The 20,048-nt window shown below is 52.9% G+C and overlaps 5 protein-coding genes across 5 annotated transcripts; 2 read left to right on the forward strand and 3 right to left on the reverse strand.

Annotated features, from left to right (window-relative positions):
* Window positions 1–83: 83 nt before the first annotated feature.
* Window positions 84–2,760, forward strand: CC77DRAFT_976334 (hypothetical protein). Its single transcript, XM_018535939.1, has 3 exons — window positions 84–1,005; window positions 1,123–1,425; window positions 1,516–2,760. Exons 1-3 carry the CDS (start codon window positions 400–402, stop codon window positions 2,635–2,637), a joined length of 2,031 nt encoding a protein of 676 aa, XP_018379262.1. The 5' UTR covers window positions 84–399; the 3' UTR covers window positions 2,638–2,760.
* Window positions 2,761–3,338: 578 nt separating this feature from the next.
* Window positions 3,339–6,532, reverse strand: CC77DRAFT_949949 (calcium ATPase; the record flags this gene model as incomplete). Its single annotated transcript, XM_018535288.1, has 4 exons — window positions 3,339–3,447; window positions 3,512–6,150; window positions 6,205–6,362; window positions 6,415–6,532. 4 exons carry the CDS (start codon window positions 6,530–6,532, stop codon window positions 3,339–3,341), a joined length of 3,024 nt encoding a protein of 1,007 aa, XP_018379263.1.
* A 761-nt stretch (window positions 6,533–7,293) lies between these two features.
* On the reverse strand, window positions 7,294–10,565 carry CC77DRAFT_585527 (sensor protein rcsC). The gene is made up of 2 exons (XM_018532369.1): window positions 9,389–10,565; window positions 7,294–9,330 (listed from the first exon to the last, which is right to left on the reverse strand). Exons 1-2 carry the CDS (start codon window positions 10,329–10,331, stop codon window positions 7,616–7,618), a joined length of 2,658 nt encoding a protein of 885 aa, XP_018379264.1. The 5' UTR covers window positions 10,332–10,565; the 3' UTR covers window positions 7,294–7,615.
* Window positions 10,566–15,393: 4,828 nt separating this feature from the next.
* On the reverse strand, window positions 15,394–16,858 carry CC77DRAFT_949988 (Allergen Alt a 6; the record flags this gene model as incomplete). The annotated part of the gene is made up of 4 exons (XM_018535292.1): window positions 15,394–16,189; window positions 16,239–16,311; window positions 16,360–16,762; window positions 16,814–16,858. The coding sequence occupies 4 exons, from the start codon at window positions 16,856–16,858 to the stop codon at window positions 15,394–15,396; spliced, it is 1,317 nt and encodes a 438-aa protein (XP_018379265.1).
* A 987-nt stretch (window positions 16,859–17,845) lies between these two features.
* CC77DRAFT_585926 (N-terminal nucleophile aminohydrolase) lies at window positions 17,846–19,255 on the forward strand. Its single transcript, XM_018532370.1, has 4 exons — window positions 17,846–18,143; window positions 18,190–18,347; window positions 18,401–18,650; window positions 18,743–19,255. Coding segments are annotated over exons 1-4 (612 nt in total). The 5' UTR covers window positions 17,846–18,141; the 3' UTR covers window positions 18,945–19,255.
* Window positions 19,256–20,048: the final 793 nt, after the last annotated feature.

The raw sequence follows: 20,048 nt of genomic DNA on the forward strand, positions 1-20,048 counted from the left end.
AACACTCTAATCTCTACGCACTTCTATTTATGCTTTTCGCCATTGCTCAGTTTTCTCATACTCACGGTGAAGGTGACTTCGTGCCTAAATCCTCACCTTCACCTCGAGGTTGGGCCCACCTTGCGATATCCTCTGGCCCACGTCGTCTTTACCGTCCTCTCACACCACCGTCAACTCATTTACCAAAACTCAAGGTAACGACTTTCAAGATTTGTTCTAACGCGATCGCTCTAATTCAGTTTAGATAATTGGGTTTCGGTACGCACCCGCGCAGTTGCAGTTGTTTGCCTCCTACGCCCAGTCGGGTCGCGACAGCAACAACAACAGTACCAAGCCACACCATCGAACGAAGTTTTCCCAGCCAGAGCTACGCTTTAGATACCACTGGCGATTACGACTATGCCGCCCAAGGGACTCTACCGAATCCCAAAACATCATGTCGTTGGCCAAGGCACCTCAATGAAGCGTCAATCTTTCAACAGCATGGACTTCAAAGAGGCGGAGAAGCCGGCGCCCGTTACGACGAACGACAGCACGACAGACGATCTTGTCAACAATGAAAGGGCTCAGCGAAAGCGCGAGAAGCGTGAGAGGAAAGAAGCCAGGAAACTGAAGAAGGAAGCCAAGGCAGCTATGGCTGCTGCGGAAACAGGAAAGCTGAAAGAGAAGCAGAACACCCCGCCAATCGACGCGACACCCGCCGCCACACCCGTCAAGAATGGCAGGTACGGTCCACGTGGTCCTTATAAGAAGAGAGAGAAAGGCCCGGACGGAACTCCAGTTTCTGCTGCGAAGAAGCGGAAGAGAGAGACCGAGGTGCCTGTTGACAGTCCAGCTGTCACTGGCAAAGGTCTCGCTGACGCCGACAATTGGCTCGGCCCCAACTTTAAGAAGAACATGGAAGACAATAAGAAGTCCCTTGCTCGCCTCGCCTCTATCTTCGACCAGCGGATCAATGAGAACGCTAAACTTACTGAGTCGCCCAGAAATAAGCCAGGAAGACCAGTGGGTTCGGGCAAGAAGACCGTTGCTAAGACTATTGAGACTGAGATACCGAAGGCCAGCGATACTACGAAGAAGGCCATCAAGTCTGACGAGATCAAGCCCAAGGCCAAGAGGCAGAAGCTGGAGAAAACACCTGTGGCTTCCAACGAGGAAAATGTGTCCAAGGTCAGCAAGACACCAATACCAGTTCCGTCGGTCGCATCAGCCCTGCCTACCGAGCCGAAGAGCACACCAGTTCCACTTCCTCAGAAGTCTCTTGGTGCTTTGACGCGCAGTGTGAGCGAGTCACCGATAAAGAAGAACAAGATAGACCTTCGAGAGTCTGAAGTCCTTGTCAGCGAGACCCCTCTCTCACAAATGAGCCGTACACCTGCAACCACTCCTCGCGTACAAGCAATCCCGTTTAGTCTCAGACCCGCAGTTACCACGTCCAAGGAAACCAGCAAAGCTCCTGGCACCCTTGAGTCTTCTCCCGAAATTCCCCTCATGATTTACACCAAATCCCCAGAGGCCCGAAAGCGCATTGTTGGCAGCCAAGGTTCCGTGAACCCGCTCACCAATAGTCAGGTCGACAGTCTTACCACTGCGAACCTCATGCGGTTCAAAGAACCTCTCAGAGACACTCCGAAGCCGCGTCCTCGAGGCCGTCGTTCCGTTAGCGAGGCACCTAGCACTTCTTCTAGCAGCTCCTCCACCACATCAAGGACCATTCGCGACATGTTAATGCGTCCAAATAAACCATACACACGTCCCAGCAACGAGATCTCTCCCTTCAACAACAAGAAGAAGCACATTGAAAGGCATGACGAAGCCAATCTTGCCACTTTCTCTAGCACATTCACGGCTTCCCGCCGAACCGTCAATTTTACCGATGAGGCAGCATACCTTGACGAGTACGACGAGTGGCTCTCCGACAGCGAAGCAGCAGGTACCCTCCCTTGCTTGAAACAAGCCTCAGGATGCACGGCCAAATCCGAGCAACTGCTCCAGCTCCAACGTTCGGACGACACCTCAGCATTCAAAGTGATCATCACAAATGAAACCGAAACTGAGAATACGGCGTCTGACATTGCGCGCGTTAAAGCCGCGTCCACCTTCCTGCGCTACAGCATCCTGACACGCATCCCCATACCGCTGGGCTCCATCGAAGGAACGTTTAAGCTCTACTGCCCCAAGTACACCACTACCCATGTCGACAAGTACGGGTTCGGTCAACGCACTTTGAACATCACCTCCATCGCCGGTCTAAATCCCATGTCGGGAGCCTATACAGCGCGTCTCTCTATTCCACCTCGCTCCATGCCGTACCCGATCCAAGCGTTCGAAGCCCCACCCCACGCTTCGTTCCGCACCATCACGCTCAAGACAGTTGCTGAGCGGTATAGAATGGACGTCATGTTCTTGGGTAATGGTTACTTGAAGCTGAGAGTTGATTTGCATCTGATTCTCAATGGCAAGTCGGCTGGAGAGATGAAGGCGGGAAAGGGAAAGAGCAAGGAGGGGAAGACAAAGGCCGGAGTGGGCATCTGGGAGTTTTTGGGAGTGAATGAGAAGGCGGTTGTCTGGGAACCGACGGTTGATGAGTTGGAAAAGGAGGGAAGGAAGTTGGTTGCCAAGTATGAAGGTCGTTAATGTGGAAGTATGGAGTCGTGAAGTGGTTGGCGTGAGTTCATGGTTGGTCGGTGTAGGAAATGAGAAAGGTTATCTGGAATGTGGGCTACCGGCGGGCAGAGGTAGAGTCGGCGAGATGTTTGCATTGATGGGACCTCGGGTATGGCTTGGGCTTGCCTGGCGGAATCTATTCAAGTTTGACTAGAGCTTCGCAGATGTTGCCTAGGTTTGTCACGTTACCATCGCATCCATGTGGATACTGAGTGTCGCCTCGGTGCCCTCATATACTAGTCTTGTTAGTTTACGACTGGATACAGTAAATAGGCGAGATGATTTGCCACGGAGATTGGAGAGCCGCATCCGTGTTCCGATAACGGTCTGAACATCGCCAGTTTACCCCAGCTCTTGCACCTACAACACTCTCGAAATACATGCAGTACCCACATATACTCATTCGGCTGTGGCGTGACTGTTGCTCTATTCATGTTGTTTACATCTACATCTACCACTTGTCTTTGAACAAAGCAAAAACTCCTAATCTCATGCAAAAGGTATCAAAACACTCCTCTCCTCGCTGCTTCTTTGACTTCTTGCTGTCCCACCTCTTGCTTCTATATGCAAAGTGATCATGATATGCGTTCTTTGACTAGATCGGATCGGAGATGTGGGCGTCCGTCAGCGCGTTTCAGCGAGCGAGAGGGAGAAGAAGAGGAAGAGAACATCTAGTCCTTCTTCGCCCTGCCGTTCTGTTGTTCAGCGAGCTCCAACTTCTCGTTACCCTTTTGGATGAAGAATTTGCGTTCGAGGAACTTGAGGCCCTCGTCGATGATGCTGAAAACATGTTAGCGATTGCTCATTCTGTAGCCTTTGGCACAAGGCGTGAAATGTGACTTACATGATTGGCGCGCTGATCGCCATGACCGCTTTCCACTCGTTGCCGTCCAGCGGGATGACGCTGAACAGCCCTTGCAAGAATGGGACGTAGAGAAGTGCAAAGTGCAAAGCCATGCTCAAACAAATGGCATAAACAAGGATCATGTTCTCCCAAAGCGGTAATGTAAGCAGACTCTCTGAGCTGCTCAATGCGTTCATGGCATTGAGCATCTCGATGACGACCAAAATGCTCAGACTAACAGTAGAGGCAGCTTGGGCAGACGAGTTGCTGAACATCTCACAACCAATCTCAGGGAACTGGGTCGAGCAGCGGTGGAAGTGGCGGAGCTGGTAGAAGGAGATCTGGGGCCCATCGCTATTGAACATGAACCACCACGCGTAGCCACCGACAGTCGCAGCGCCGACGTAGGTACCAATAACCATGTAGCGGAAGAACAACCAGCCACTGATGAGAGGCTCGTCGCGCTTGCGGGGTTGGCGCTTCATTACATCATGGTCTGGAGGGTTGAAAGAGAGAGCGGTAGCGGGGAGACCATCGGTGACGAGATTGACCCAGAGGAGTTGAACAGGGATCAGAGCCTCAGGCATACCCATAGCGGCAGTCAGGAAGATAGAGACGACTTCTCCGATGTTGGAAGAGATGAGGTAGCGGATGAACTGTTGAGTGTTGTTGTAGATGGAACGACCTTCTTCAACGGCACCTTCGATGGTGGCAAAGTTGTCGTCTACAAGCACCATGTCCGCGGCGAGCTTGGCTACATCGGTTCCGGACCCCATAGCAACACCAATATCAGCTTTCTTGAGAGCAGGCGCGTCGTTGACACCGTCACCAGTCATAGCAACAACCTCACCGGCTTGTTGGAGAAGGTCGACGAGTTTGGATTTGTGTGTTGGCTCAGTGCGGGAGAAGAGGCTGGCGTGCTTGGCGGCTTCCATCTTCTCGGACTCGGAAAGGTCGTCGAATTGGCGACCTGTGAAAGACTTGCCAGTGAGATCTTCATTGGGGCCAAAGACACCGATTTGACGGCAGATGGACTCGGCAGTGTTCTGATTGTCTCCAGTGATGACTACAACACGGATACCAGCGGAGCGGCACTTGGCGATTGAGTCGCGGACTTCAGGGCGGGGAGGGTCCAACATGCCGACGAGACCGATGAGAGTCATCTTCTGCTCCAGCTGGGTGTATTCCTTGGTAGTCTTAGCCTTTGCCAGAAGTGGGTTCGATTCAATGTCTTCAACAGACGCTACAGCAATGACACGAAGACCACGGTTGCCGTACTCGACAATTTCCTTGTTGATAAGGGTAGAAAGTTGCTTGCTCATGGGCATCTTCTTTCCGTTCTTGCCGACAATGACATTGGTGCAACGATCAAGAATCGATTCCGGGGCGCCCTTGACGAGTAGTTTCTGCGAGTTACCATTCTTGACTAGAACAGACATGCTCTTACGGTCGCGAGAGAACTCATAGGTGGCTAGGCGGGGGTAGTGGCTTTCGTAGTGCTTGGTAGAGAAATCGAGAAGTCCTTCTGGCGAAGTGCTGGCGCGGGTCGCGTTATGGGCGATATCTGGAGTGCCAACCTTCTCAACTAAGACGCGGAGAGCACCCTCGGTAGGCTCACCGACAAGGTTGTAAGTACCATTCTTGGAGTCGTAGGCAAGGGCTGCGTCGTTGCAAAGTGCGGTAACTTCACAAATCTGGCGAACGGTGTCGGATTGAGCAGCAAGGTTCTCAAGGGGTTTGCCACGGAGGGAGACCTGACCCTCAGGGGCGAAGCTGGTGCCTTCAATATCAAATTCTTCGAGGCCACTACCTTGTTCGTTGAGGAAGACCATCTTGTTGACGCTCATCTGGTTGGTGGTAAGAGTACCTGTCTTGTCGGAGCAAATGACGCTGCAGCTACCAAGTGTCTCGACAGAAGGCAGGCTTCGCACAACGGCGTTTCTTGCAGCCATCTTGCGCGTTCCCAGAGCCAAGCAAGTTGTGATGACGACGGCCAGACCTTCGGGAATAGCAGCGACACCGAGAGAAACGGCAATCTTAAGATAGTAGATGGCGCCTTTGGTGAAGCTGCCGTGCGAAGGGTCGTTGAAGTTGCCAATGTTGATGAGCCAGACGAGGATGCAGATAGCCGTGATGACCTTTGCGAGCTGGTCGCCGAAGTCGTTGAGCTTCTCCTTGAGGGGGGTGGGCTGTGAGATCTGTGCCGTGATGCTCTCGTGGATGTCTCCAATCGCCGTGTTACCACCGGTCAGGACTACCAGCGCAGTCGCATGCCCCGTAACAACCGTAGTACCCGAGAAGAGCATATTGACCTGATCCTGCTTGACAGCGTTCTCATCCTTGACGGCCCTGGTATCCTTGGATACACTCTCGCTCTCTCCAGTCAAGATGGACTGGTCGATGTTGAAGCTGTTGCTAGAAATGGACAGGATCCTGCAATCAGCGGGTATCCTGTCACCGATTGTGACCGAGATGACATCTCCGGGGACCAGCTCGTCGGCCTTTACGCGTTTGACATGTCCGTCACGTACGACTTTCGCTTCGTTGGCCGAGTATTCCTGGAGGGCTGCAATGGCCTTTTCGGCGCTAGTTTCTTGCGATACTCCGACGACGGCGTTTAGAATAAGGATGGTGAGGATCTGTAGGCATGCAAGTCAGCGCAGGTACATGTAACGTCGTCGCCTGGTACGTACAACTGCCGGGTCCACGAATGCGGTCCAGCCTTCTTCCTCTTCGAAGAGGGCCAGTACAAACGACACTGCTGCCGAGCCTAGCAAGATGATGACAAGCTGGTCTTTGAACTGCTCGAGGATGAGCTCCCAGATGGGTGTTGGTGGGTCTTCTGGCAGCGCTGTTCTCTGTGTCAGCAGTCGTCGTCGCGGTCTAGGGGAATAGTAACACACCATTCTTTCCATGCTTCTCCCTCGCGCTTTGCACCTGCTGTGCGCTGAGACCTTTCTGCTCGTCGACCTGGAAATACTTTAGCGCCTCAGCGGGCGTCTTGGTGTACGCATTCTCCATGCCCACTGCTCTGATCACCGGCTTATTTTCGCTCAATACACCACTTGTTCAACGAGACGCTGTCTGGTGGCTCAATCGTTGTGTGGTAGTGTTGTTCGCAGGGATATGTCGGTTCTAGAAATGTCGAGGCTCGCAAGTCGCAGGTATCTTCGCCTATGACGTTGAGAGGAACTTTGACAACCTTCGCGTGATTACTTCAAGCACAAAGGGAGGGACTGTATTTTCCTGGCGCAAGTAAAGTCGCAGGAGAAGACGATAGAAGATTCTGCGATTGTCCACGGCAGAAACGGCTGTACTGGCGGCGCAACAGCACTTGTCTCGACTTCGGCGCGTCCCAAGAAATCTGTCCTCTAATCGACCCGCAAGCGCAAGGGGCTAGTGCTGTGGCGCATGCTCACCAGCCACTTTTCGCCGATAACCACGTTTCGCCCAAGTCGCTTCCAATTCGTCCATGTCTTCGAGTTTCCCTTTGATCGGTATCATTTCACTTGCAGTCAATTGTGGCTGGTGAAAATCTGGGGTTTGCGCCGTTCGCAGCGAGTCTGAAATGCATGGGGTGCGGGCAGATTCCGACAACGTGCTGTGCTCGGCCTGTTCGGCGGCCATGCCCCACGATTCAAGGCCCCCACCTTCGACATCACCACTGCACCTCACCTGGGCAAGACTGCCGTGCCTGCGGGTCTAGCTCGGCAATCCGGGTCTGAGCAGAGCCTCACCAAGCAACGCGTCGTCATCACTGCAGAGTCACTTGTGGGTCGAGGAATGATTGAGTAAAATGTTTAACGTTTCGTTGTATTCGAGTAGCCCGCATATGCTACTGTAACCCATAACCAAGGTCATCCCAACATGCAAAATTCATCAAAGGGTATTATAGCCCACCATAGGTATCCCGCTCGTTGAACGCCGCAAAATAAAGGCCCTCCAAAGGGCTGGTCAAATGCTATCGTGATCGTCGTGTACCCAGTCCGATCCAATCATGCCCGCTTTCTAACATGATCACCTGTATGGTGTACAACTATAATGTGTATAACGTGAATAGAACCAGGCAGCCAGAGCGCCGTGGGAGAAGTAAAAGTGGCAAGCTTATTGGCTTGCGCAGTATGTCCGAATCAATCGGGCAATGTCTCGTGTGATGAAGGGCTTGGTGACAAAGCCTTTCATGCCACTCTTGACTGCTTTGTCAAGAGCGGCGTCTGTAATGTCCGCGCTCACCGCCAGAATGGTCGGCTTCCGCTCAAGCTCTGGCATCTTCAGAATCACCTCAGTGGCTTGGAAGCCGTCCAACAACGGCATCCAAAGGTCCATGAGGACAACGTCAAAGGACTCAGTCGCCGGGCCGAGAGCATTGCGACGAACAGTCTCAACGGCGTCGTTACCGTTGAATGCCGTAGTGATGTTCTTGTAGCCCAGTCTACCCAGCATGCTTACCAGCACACGTCGGTTGATGGCGTTGTCGTCTACGACTAGAATGTTCAGAGGCAGTTGAACGCCCAGATCAGATGGCACAACGTCCCTCTCTGAAGATAGAGCGCGAGTGGCGTGTTGTTGTCGGGGAGGAGACAAGGTGCGGCGGGGGGTAGCGAGGCCGATATCTTCTGGCGATGTTGCAGAGCGGACAGTGATGACAGGTGTAATTGGCGGCTGACGTTCGCGATCACTCTTGAATGATTCAGAACTTAAGGGAGGAGTGACGGGGCCACGGCCGAGGTCCAGGTGGGGTACTTCCGGATCGATAGACATGCGGGATTTGATGGAAAGTGTAGGGGATCCAAAAGGCGTTGCAGGGCGACTGCAAATCTCGCCTGGGGTAAGCGGGACTCTCATCTCGAATTCCGACCCTCTCCCTGGCCCAGAAACATGCGAACGGAGACAGAAGAGATCACCACCTAGTTTCCTTGCAATCCCCTTGGCGACCATTAGACCAAGACCCAGTCCCTCACTCTGTCGTGTCATCGAATCGTCTTCTCTCGAGAATGGTTTGAACAGGTTAGGTAGGAAAGCTGCGGGGATGCCAGAGCCAGTATCTTTGATATTGATGACAATGTAACGGCCTTTTGCGCTGAGTGTTGCTTGAAGTGTGATGGATCCATCCTGTGTGAACTTGATAGCATTAAGAGCGAGGCAGGAGACCATCTTGGCGAGATCCCGTTCATCGATGACAATCGTCTCTGGGACATCGGCAGAGACGGTCCACTCGATCCATTTAGTATGTGCCTCTCCGTTTGAGCTACGTGTTCGGACTTCAATGCGCTCTCCTGTGTCGGTAGCCTCAGCAATGGCGGAATCCGGCCTTCCTCCCACTTTGAGCGCATCGTTAATGACGTATTGAAGCACTTCTCTTAGATTGGTATGTCGGAGACCGGGAACTTTGGAATGTTCGGATGCGAAGATGGGCGAGGTGGTTGAATCGCACTTGCCTAACGAGGTTCCATGCGAGCAGGTGTGGTCCAGTCGGTCTAGTTCCAGAGCGCTTGCGTCTGGGGGGCACGACTTAGTGCCGCGCTTGGGGGGCTCCTCTGAAAAGGTGTCTCGAACTCGTTGGCGAGCATTCTTGGCAACGCGTGTCTTGTTGGCATGGTCTGCCCAAGAAACCTCGTGTCTCCTCCTCTTGATGCCGCGTAATGGAGCACGCATGTCGTTACCAGTGATCATCAAATCGGGTCGCATCTCACGCCAGAAAGTGTTCCACTGGTCCGGAGTCTTGTCGAGTGGCGAAAGTGGGGTCTCTGGAACACCCATGTTCATGTCGTAGGCATGGACGACATTATCGGCTGCCTCGACTGCACGTCTTGAGCTGTCTAGAGTAGTATCAGTATGGAGCCATCACTACAGGTTCTTCAACGAGTTGTTACACACCTTGGACAGCTTCAATGTTCTCCCTGAGTGTGTCGAGTATCTCACGGGTCCGTGATTCGAGCTGCAATGATTCTGATGCTTCTTTTACGTTTGCCATCATAACATCCAGCATACCAACAACGCCCTGCATTGGCGTCCTTAATTCATGGGATAAGCTCCGGGCGTAGGGCTTCAACGATTGAGCCGCCGAGACGGCTCTGTGCGGCACGATCCTGGGTATCTCGGCTTGAATTGATTCTGCTGACTTTGCAAACTCGTTGCCTTCCAATACGCGTTCTAGAATCATGTCTTCCAGGCTATGGAACAGCATTTCGAGGAACCCCCAGCTCAACACACGACGAGCTGCGCCCTCTCTTCCCCACATGACACCGAAATGAGCGAAGCACTTTCCCTCGGCAAACAAAGGGATTCCAAGGTAAGCCTCTCCGGGAATGATCAGGTCATTTGGGTTGTCGAGGATGAAATCGTTTAATCTTTCGGGAATGATGAAGACCTTGTCGTGCTTCATGTAGGCACACGGACATTGGTAGGCATGGTATTTGAAGTTTCTCAGATGGCCGGGTCCGTTGCCATGGTCGTCGTTGATGTAAAAGGCCTCGCCCATGAGGCATGCTCCAGGCTCTCCAATGGGGGGCAGTTCGACAGCAACATTCTTATCATCAACCAGTATTCTCTTGGACACAAAAGCGTACTGAGCATCGGCAATTTTGGCGAGGCCTTGGGTGAGCTGAATCCAGAAGCTGTCGGTGTCGGCTTTGCGGAGGGAGTCCTTTAGTTTGACGAGTTGCTCGGCGGCGTTGCTCTCTGCGGGGACATATAGCTGTGACAGTTCTTCTCTGAAGCCGTTCTCTCCTTGTTGCACGACCATGCCTGGCTCTGGGCGAGAGAAGCAGAGCGACTGGCGCTCGATTATATCAGGTGGGATGGTAGTAAGTCCCTCCATCTTTCAGAATCCCATGCGGGCAATCGGCACGGGCGTCCAGGATGGGCACAGGGGTGTTGGTCAGACGAAGTGCGAAGTTGGACAACGATATGCAGAGGGCTACGAAGGAAGTCGGAAATGCATGCGGAAGCGGATTAGTAACGGTGTGTGGGAGGGCGAGGAATGCGTGATGTGCGGGACAGAGAGAAGGAAGGCGAGAAATGGCAGGCACGGCGGGCAGTCAGCGATATGGTTGGTCTTTTGCTAGAGTCGCACATAAGAGGGCTGGTGGACGATCTAGAACCTGACCCGGAGCCATGGCTTTGCGCGTCCTTGCACCCTCCAGGCCCGCCCCCGTTGGGTGGTAGTGACAGTCGGCTGCGCTGCTGTTTGCCTGCACGCGGTCAAAACCACCGTGGGCCCCTACTCGTGTCTACGTTTCGAGTTGAGGCTCGTCGTGCTGCCCGTCCGCCTGCCATGCCGCTCCCCTCCCACGGTCGTCGTGATGGATGGCGGCACATTGATGCTGAGCGTCGAGGGACCCTGGGTGGCTTCGGTCAGCACACACAGTGGGTCGCGCCTGCTGGAACAGTCTAGACGCACTCGGCTCCCGGTCGCTCCTGCACGATTTCCAGCGCTACCCCAGTAGCCCCTTCCGCTTCGGCCCCTATGCAAACCTCGCCCGCACACAGTCTGCAGTCACCGCCGACCTTGACGCCTGGCCCTACGCCATGACGATTACTGTCCGCCCGCCCAGCGCTCCAATCCGGATAATGCGAACATGCCAATTACGCTTTTCGCCCTCGTCTTGCTTTTTTGCCCATCCAGAGCATATGCTTTATTGTGGCGGCCAAAAGCTACCGCCGACTGCCCAACAACTGCTAACCACTGCTAACTGCCTAACATGTACACAGCATCCGCGCCTCGACACAGCCGCACTCGCAGCTCGCGGCCCTTCCTCCTGCTTGACGTCAGCGGCTCCAGCTCCGCCTACGCATCTTACCGCGCCCGTTTGCTGCGTCCATGTAGCTTCCCCATGAAGCCGCACTGCCGTCGCACAGTGCTGGTAGAGGGTCAACGATACACCGGGCTTAGCGCCTCGTCTTACACGACACCAGATCGACGATCGGCCGAAACAGAACCTAGCGCTCTTTGTTCTGCTGTCTGCTCGTGCTTCCGTCTTCCATCGCTGCCCTCGCGCTGCAAGCTTCGACACCCTCTCGACCAGTCGCCTGTCCTGAGAGTGCCCTCTTTTTGGACACCGTTGACGCAGCTTCCGCTTCACTCTGCGACGCCGTCCCTCTGCAGCCCACCTGCGCATTCGGCCCTCGAGCAAACATTAATGTGTCATCTTTACAAGTCCAGGCCTCAGGCTGCATGCTCGGTCTTTTGCTACTCTTATTCCCCGCGCTAGCCATAATCCAGCCTGGTCTGACGAATCACCCGCCGTCCCTCCGCTGTCCCGTATTCAAATTCACACGCGTAGTCTGCTGGCTTAACTTCCGCCAACGTCCAAAGGCCCTCAAGAGGCCTGAGTCCAGAGTAACGTTACATGGTGTCTTCTTACAGCAACAACGTCGTCGACTTTTCCGGCCCCGTGGGTGTGCTCCTGTTTGGGAACCTGTCGCACCAAGCATTGGCCAACTAATCAGAACATGATCGACAAGGCATCGTGAACGGCGTGCTCCCATGCGAGTAATGATGTGCACCGTGTGCCGATCGACCTCTCTAGCTGTCTCGCTGCAGGGGCGCTGGCCATGTCAGCTTGATGCACCTCTTCTTCCTTTTGTTTTCCCTTTTGTCTTGACCGACATCACCTGTGCGTGCCTATGAATACTTGCCGCTACCAAGCTGACATCTGAGGAGAGCTGTCGACATGTTCGACGCCTGGCGTGCGGCTGCCCAATTTTCCGGCGCTAGCTGCACCGGACCACTGCAGAAGGAGCAGCCACAAAACATGAAAGCTGCCAGTACCCGCTCCATCACGTTGCTAGGACCTTTCCAGCACATGTCGGCGTCTTGGTTCTCACCGCAACTGCTTTGAGAGTGGAGAGGTACTCTTCGAGCTCACGGCCGGGCAGCCGTAGCATCTAGATCGTGAGGCGAACATCGTCGAATTTTTACAGTCACTCCTCAAGATCTTGCATACATCCACGACCCACTCATTGGGTCAAAGCAACGCGCTTGCCAATCACGCCTCTGCCAACGCGCGTTGACACCGAATGAGCGACACTATGATATCTTGGTTTGTCATATCTCGCGAGTCCAAAAGCACATGAACCATGGTACACATCTGACATGCCGCGCTAGAAGCTCTACCCGCGGAGCCGTCTAGATGTCTAGACCATCGCCCCAAGGTTTTTCCGCTACACGCCTTTACTGCAAGCCTGGTATCACCACCAGGCTCTCCATGTTGAGCAACTACGCAAGAGGCTTCACAATACATACATAGTACAATGGAGATCCGCTCTGCTATCATGACGACATGGACACCCATGTTCGATGTTAATTCATCAGGCCCATTGCTCAAAACTCTTGGCAACGGTCTGGACCTACCCATATCGGGCGCCTGGTCTGTCTCGTCGATACCAAGGGCTTCACGACCGTGCTCTACATGATACGCTTGTATCGACAGCTGACATTAGTTAATTGAGAACGCGCAGTCCAGACGGTATTGCAATCTTCATGCCCACAAATAATGAATCGTTTTTGCAGTCAACGACACCGCATGAGCCGCAACATCTTAAACGGCTGCGGTCCGCTCCAGAGCAAGATGTCCCCTGCCACTCCGCCCAAGACACAAAGCAGGCACGGTAAGCTCAGGGCGACAGTGCACTTTGTTCGGCCGACCAAAGCTAGACGGCAATGATGACACGCCTAGACTTTGACAGACTTTGGGTAGCTCCTGCACACCCCTTGCGCCTCTCACTGTTGCACCGCGTCATGAACTTCGAATGTGGCTGTCGTGAAGCCACGGAGAGTCCAGAACATCTCTATCCCACTATATACCATCGTGTCTACTTGGTCTATTGATGGCTTGCACAGTCCGGGCCGCGAACGTGCCGAGTTCCGGACCGTCTCAAGGTTAGAGCACGACGTCTTTTGCGGCACGAATCACTACTACTATAAGCACCGAGATTTGACCGAATACCTGCTCGGCTGCTTCGTGAGAGTGTTCCTTACACCATGCACAGAGCATCGAAAAGTCGGCGTGTCGCAAAGTTAAACATCGATAGACTCGACGAGCTTGCCTCCGCCTACTCTGGGTGTCGAAGTATATACTAAAGCATATTGTACAGAATCGGTGGATGTCGGGATAAGGTCGGTCTCATCAAGAAGTAGACAGTCACATTCAATCACATTGTCTGTAGGACAGATCATATCAAATCATTCGTAGGGTGCACAGACGATCCTGTGTGACAATACCGAAGTCTTTACACTCACTCAACAAACTGGAAATGCAATGCTACAAAATGTCTTTGACGGTAGCTTCTAATCACCCAATATATGAGCATTGCAAGGCTTGATAGGGCTGTATCCTTTTGATACGTGGAACAAGGTAACACAAGTAAGTCGTTCCAGCGTACGTATACGTCGACACCTCGCTCAAGATGTGATATCATTTGATCACAACATCAGCATCGGTATGAGTACGTATGACAAACACAACAGCTATCACATTCTACCAAGTCAAACAAGTGAACAGGTAAGTACATCTCAAACACATTCAACGCTACCATCGCCCTACTTGATACGCGACTCGAACTCTCCATGCTCTCCTACTTCCCCCCCAAAAAATATTATGCATCCATCACTCGCAGCCCCGCAATTCTCCTTCACCACCTTCATCATCATACTCCTAATACCCTCCACCGCTATCGCCTCTGCCATCGCAAAGTCCGCTTGTACTATTTCAGCACTATCAACAACAACAGCAACAACGACGATGGCCACCAACACCACCATCGAAACATCCTCTTGGGCTACGTTCCCCTCCCCTAGAACAGCCAGCACCACAGTTGCCGCCTTCCCCGCTACTACCACAACAGCGCTCTGGCAAATTGACCCCATGTGCCTCCCTGGTGTAGCCCAATGCCACCATTTCGGCGACCGCTTCCGATACTGCAATGCAACGGGTTACTGGGTCCCAAACTACTGTGGTGGGGATTGGATCTGCTGTGCGTATAGTAGCCGGAACGGTATTGGGCCTATGTGTGAGGACAGGGCGGAATGTGAAGTTGTTGGGCGACCGGGGATGATGGGGCTAGAAAGATGGGAGTAGCTGAGGGCATGAGTGATAGAAGTAACATGAACAAACTGGGTAAGGTCTGAGACTCTTTGCAATGGCTCTGTGAGTGGTGAACTTGATCTAGATTGTCATCGAAGAATGGACCAGGCAGCAGTAATGCAAGGACATGTTTCTACCATACCATTCTATTTGGAGATGATCGTCCAGATGAGCACATTCATCCTCCAAGTTGTCAACTGCACATGTAGTAATATGCCTCCAGACCTCTACCGATCCTGCAAGCCACGACATATCCTCATATGCTATGGAATCTACTACTAGGAGTTCAGAACTACAGACTGGCACAGAAGATGTATGTTTACTGCCCCAGAAGGCTTTTTCGTGTTGATGTTTGGGAAGTGTGCAGAAGTTGGCATTTGTATACTGCCGGGCTTGCTGAGAGTAGCTTGGATTGGTTCGACATGTGAGGCTGCGTCTATACCAGCTCTGGCAGCTTGAAGCAAAGAGGCTACTGTGTTGGAGAATTGCGACGACTATAGCAGTTGACCTGATCTGCTGACATCTGAGTTTCTCGACAGTCCAACTCTGGAAGCGCAGTTACCTCGTGCGAAAATGCTCCAGGAATTGTTGCAGCATTGTGTTTCTTGAGGCTATGCTCAAGTCAAACTTGATGGCAAGCAGAGCAATAGTCGCTTCAGTGTTCGATGCGAAATAAAAAAATCATGGTGTAGGATATATCGTTGCATTTTGTATACATATTTCCTTTGCTCTTAACTCATTATTCGTCGCATTTCCTCACAACGCTAACACTACCGGACCCTGCAAAAGAAGCGCTTACAAGTTAACGGCGGTCCTGAAGTTGTTACCGGCGTAGACGGCGTTGTCACCAAGCTCCTCCTCGATACGGAGGATCTGGTTGAGCTTAGCGAGACGCTCAGATCGGGCAGGTGCACCAGTCTTGATCTGGCCGGATCGCAGTCCGACGACAATGTCGGCAATGGTGACATCCTCAGTCTCGCCAGAGCGGTGAGAAACCATGACACCCCAGCCAGCGCCGAAAGCGTCCTTGGCAGCCTGGATGGCCTCAGTGATGGTACCGATCTGGTTGACCTTGAGGAGGAGAGCATTGCAAGACTTGAGCTCAATGGCCTTCTTGATGAACTCGGGGTTGGTGACGGTCAAGTCATCACCAACGATCTGGCCGTCGTAGGTCTTGAAGAAGTAAGACCAAGCCTCCCAGTCATCCTCAGCGAAGGGGTCCTCGATGCTGACAATGGGGTACTTCTCGGCCAGGGACTTGTACATCTCGGCGAGTTGTTCGTATGTGAGCCACTTGCTCTTGTCGCTGTCGGGGTTCTTGAAGTCAAGATCGTACTTCTTCTCGTCGGCCTTGTAGAATTCACTTGATGCGACATCCATGGCGATCTTGATCTTGCCAGTGTAGCCGGCCTCCTCAATGGCCTTGGTGATGAGGTCAAGGGCCTCCTCGGCGGTCTGGATGTCAGGGGCAACACCACCCTCGTCACCGACGTTTCCAGCGGACTGTCCGTAGGTCTTCTTGGCAAGGGCCTTGAGCTTCTGGTAGACTTCGGCTCCCTGGCGCATGGCCTCGGAGAAGGTAGGGGCCTCACTGGAGGTCGTCAGTATGGGCTAGAACTGTATGCGGAAAGATGACCTACCAAGGAACGATCATGAACTCTTGGAAAGCAAGACGGCCACCAGCGTGCGAGCCACCGTTGAGGACGTTTTGGACTGCATAGTCAGTAAAATGCCTCTACTTGTCAACTTCAGTTCACCTACAGGGTACAGGGAGAACGTAGGGCTTCTTGGTGCCAGCCAAGTCGGAGATGTGTGCGTAGAGAGGTACACCCTTCTCGGCGGCAGCGGCCTTTGCAATGGCCATTGAGACACCGAGGATGGCGTTGGCGCCCAGGTTGGTCTTGTTTGTGGTGCCATCGAGCTTGTTGAGGAACGCGTCTACGGCGGACTGGTCCTTGACGTCGAGCTTCTCCTTGATGAGAGCAGGGGCAATGGTGTCGTTGACGTTGGCGACAGCCTTGGTGACACCCTTACCACCCCACTTGGACTTGTCTCCATCGCGGAGTTCGCAAGCCTCGTGGGAGCCAGTGGAGGCACCGGAGGGGACGATGGCGCGGTGAAGGCCGGTCTCGGTGACAATGTCAACCTCGACAGTCGGGTTACCCTGGAGATGTTAGCAACGAAGCTTGACAAGCACAAATGTCTGCAAACGTACCCGAGAGTCGTAGACGGAGCGGGCGTGGATCTTGGTGATGGTCATGGTGAAGGATTGCTGTTGAGAAAGTCAATTGGAGAGTTGGGGAGCCGCAAAGTGCAAGGCAGGAGATATAGAAGGCGACCGGATGCGCGGGCAGCAATGTCCGGCCGCGGATAGGATGCCGAGCAGAAAATTCGACTTACTAGTTGTATGTGTAAGATCAAGTGTCGGTGTTGTTTTGTTTGGGTGGGGTGTTCCAGAGCTTAAGAGTCCAGCAAGGTTTTGGAGGGGTTGCTCAGCAGAATTCAGCCCCGCTATGACGCCGTCGCCTCATTGGTAGCCACCCACGGCCTCTTTGTAAAAGTGTGCATTAACATTATCGCAAAAGCATCGAGTGGGACGACGCGCAAGCTGGTTTGGGGGTCTGTGGGATACAATTGATACATGTCGGTGATACATGCAGTCCTTGGCCCTGTCCGTTGTGAACGGGAGATCGTCGTCCAAGGTAGCTTCTCCTGCGGGATTCAAAACTTCAGAGCGCTCCTTGAGGAAATACCAAGGAATGTCAGACAAGTGCGATACAACGTCTTCGCAGCCAAGCCAGGCGAAACAGTAGCTCTCATGGGCACCGGTGAAGGATTCGAGTAGATGCAGAACCAGCCCAACACAACGTTGACCTGTTTGGTTTGTTGCATGCAGCTGTAGCCAATGTTGCAGGTTCGCAAGGTACCGTGAGTATCCTGTGAGCATCATCACGGCTATTCATCCATCTCTTGTATCATGCGAAGATTGCACATCTACCTTGGGCTTCCAAGAATTACGGCAGGTCGTCGCAACAGAAAGAAAAAAAAGACTGTTCAGGTCGGTAGAGGGCACAGCAGCATTGTGAAGTACTTTGTTCATGTTGGTGCGGGCTAGCAGTAGAGGCGACGCGCATCTCAGGCTGTTCTGGTATGAAACATCGTCGTCAATGACGAATAGTTGATTGAACATGGTTCACGAACCGAATGGAGCCAAAGCTGTGAGGTATTGCACAGGTCTGAGTGGACACAGCTCTTCTTGTTCACGACTCCAGGCGTGCCTGTTCACATTCAAGTCCAGTTCTGCCAAGCCCGAGCTGGCCCAAGCTTCATGTGTACGGCGGCCGCGACGCTGGGAGCTGCCTTCGCGTGAGGCTTCAACATCACCGTATAACCACACCAATACCGTCCTCGCCACTACGTCAACTCGCTCGTAGGACAAGACTCGTGTCACCTGCCTGCTCATACGCCCTCCCACCAGACTCTCCAAGCCCGACGAAAGTCGCCCTCCAACACACTTACCGTCACCACTTCAAGTTCATCACAATGTAAGTCGCCTTGACGTCTCCTGCTCCAGTACTGACCACTGTACAGGGAGGTCCTACTAGGAATCACCGGCAAGGATTTCACCCTCATCGCCGCCTCCAAAGCCGCCATGCGTGGCGCCACCATCCTCAAGGCATCCGACGACAAGACGCGAGTACTCAACACACATACCTTGATGGCTTTCTCTGGAGAGGCTGGTGACACTGGTATGACGCAAGAAGAAGCCACGATAACTTGGCGGTAGCTAACAACGATGCAGTCCAATTCGCCGAGTACATCCAGGCAAACGTACAATTATACTCCATGCGCAACAACATGGAGCTTTCCCCTGCCGCAACAGCCAACTTCGTCCGAGGAGAACTGGCGTCAGCGCTACGGTCAAGAAAACCCTACACGGTCAACCTGCTGTTGGGCGGATACGATACCATTGCCGACAAGCCGACACTGTACTGGATCGACTACTTGGCGAGTCAAGCACCACTGCCATATGCTGCACACGGATACGCACAGTATGTTTCCTCTCTTGCTGTCTTTGCTGAAGCACTCCCTGCTCTTCTGCATGGTCCCAAATCTAAGCATCTTGTGCTAACACCACTTGCAGATACTACTGTCTCTCCCTGCTCGACAAGCACCACCATCCCGATATCGACTACGAACAAGGCATGAAGATCATGCGCATGTGCACCGAGGAGCTCAAGCGACGTCTTCCGATCGATTTCAAGGGCGTGCTGGTCAAGGTCATAACGAAGGATGGCATCAAAGATGTGGAGTACGAGGACGATGTAAAGGTTGCGATTCCATAGAGGGCTATGGATTGACGAAAGCTAGAGCATTCCGCCGGATGATTTATGCAAAAGACATGGGTGCCATTACGATTATGACACTTGAGCATGATAGATAACGAGAAAAAATAGTCAAATGACATTAATGACTAGACCGTGTTTCTCAAGGAACTACAGTGGCCGGCGTGCAGATACTTGTTACTTCCTTTTGAACATGGCTCAATTCTCTTCGCAAGTTCGCATTGTCAAGGTCTGAATAGAGGCCTATAACTAACACCGCCCTATTCAGATCCGAATGCAATCGATAGCGAGACTGCCGTGAGATACTCTCAAGCACTTTGCACAGGGACTAGCCCGAAGCAACATAGCACACTTATGCGACAGGCTTGCGCGCCCCTCACTCAAGTCAAAGTGTGCACAAGACAAATATATGTCCTCCCAATAAATCGACACCGCAGACTCATCGCCATCACTGAAGACGACCCAACGAGAAAGCAGCTTCCTACAGGAGTATCGCTCTCCGACCCCACGCCACCGTAGTGACTGGCAACTAAAAGACAAAGATGTTCTGATAGTCGTGGCTGGGTTCGTTTGTATTTTTTGATCAAAGAGCCAGAAAGGAGGACGAGGGACGCAGAGTTTTTATACCAACGAGTGGGGGCCGCCAAGCCAGTGCACGGGCAGAAGGGTTTTTGGCGTGGCGGGCACGGGCACATTCAAGCAGCGGTAGGACTGAGGGCAATGGCGAGGGGACGGAAGAACGACACCGGCACCCTGATAACGCAGCAACAATACTGCAGACGGCGATAGTGCGCAGCGGCGGACGCACACTGAGCAGTTGCATGGCAGGCTTGTCCTCTCTGCTCGATGCAGTACCGAGGCATTCACCGCAAACTTCCACACACAGCCAACCATCATCACATGATTCACGATGCAGGGAGCTATAGAGTACAATGTGTTGAGTAAATGTTTTTTTCATTTCGGAGAAGCTGATGAGCATAAAGCATGTCGCAATCTATCACTCCATGACGGGAGACAGCATCGCCGCTTGAAAGAAGAACTTTTACGTTCAAATCATCGCTAACATCTGACATGTGCTTGCCTAGTCGGACTTATTCGCAGCTA

Source organism: Alternaria alternata (genome assembly GCF_001642055.1).
Source record: "Alternaria alternata strain SRC1lrK2f unplaced genomic scaffold CC77scaffold_37, whole genome shotgun sequence".
NCBI lineage: Eukaryota > Fungi > Ascomycota > Dothideomycetes > Pleosporales > Pleosporaceae > Alternaria > Alternaria alternata.

Bases quoted from the DNA above. Each gene is read 5' to 3' on its own strand.
- CC77DRAFT_976334 (XM_018535939.1), top strand. From the start codon at position 400: ATGCCGCCCAAGGGACTCTACCGAATCCCAAAACATCATGTCGTTGGC. The intron at 1,006-1,122 runs GTGGGTTCGGGC...GCCAAGAGGCAG, and splicing joins GAAATAAGCCAGGAAGACCA to AAGCTGGAGAAAACACCTGT. The intron at 1,426-1,515 runs GTTACCACGTCC...AAATCCCCAGAG, and splicing joins CGTTTAGTCTCAGACCCGCA to GCCCGAAAGCGCATTGTTGG.
- CC77DRAFT_585926 (XM_018532370.1), top strand. The intron at 18,348-18,400 runs GTATGACGCAAG...ACAACGATGCAG, and splicing joins TGGAGAGGCTGGTGACACTG to TCCAATTCGCCGAGTACATC. The intron at 18,651-18,742 runs GTATGTTTCCTC...CACCACTTGCAG, and splicing joins GCTGCACACGGATACGCACA to ATACTACTGTCTCTCCCTGC.
- CC77DRAFT_585527 (XM_018532369.1), bottom strand. From the start codon at position 10,331: ATGGAGGGACTTACTACCATCCCACCTGATATAATCGAGCGCCAGTCG. The intron at 9,331-9,388 runs GTGTGTAACAAC...ATACTACTCTAG, and splicing joins GAACATTGAAGCTGTCCAAG to ACAGCTCAAGACGTGCAGTC.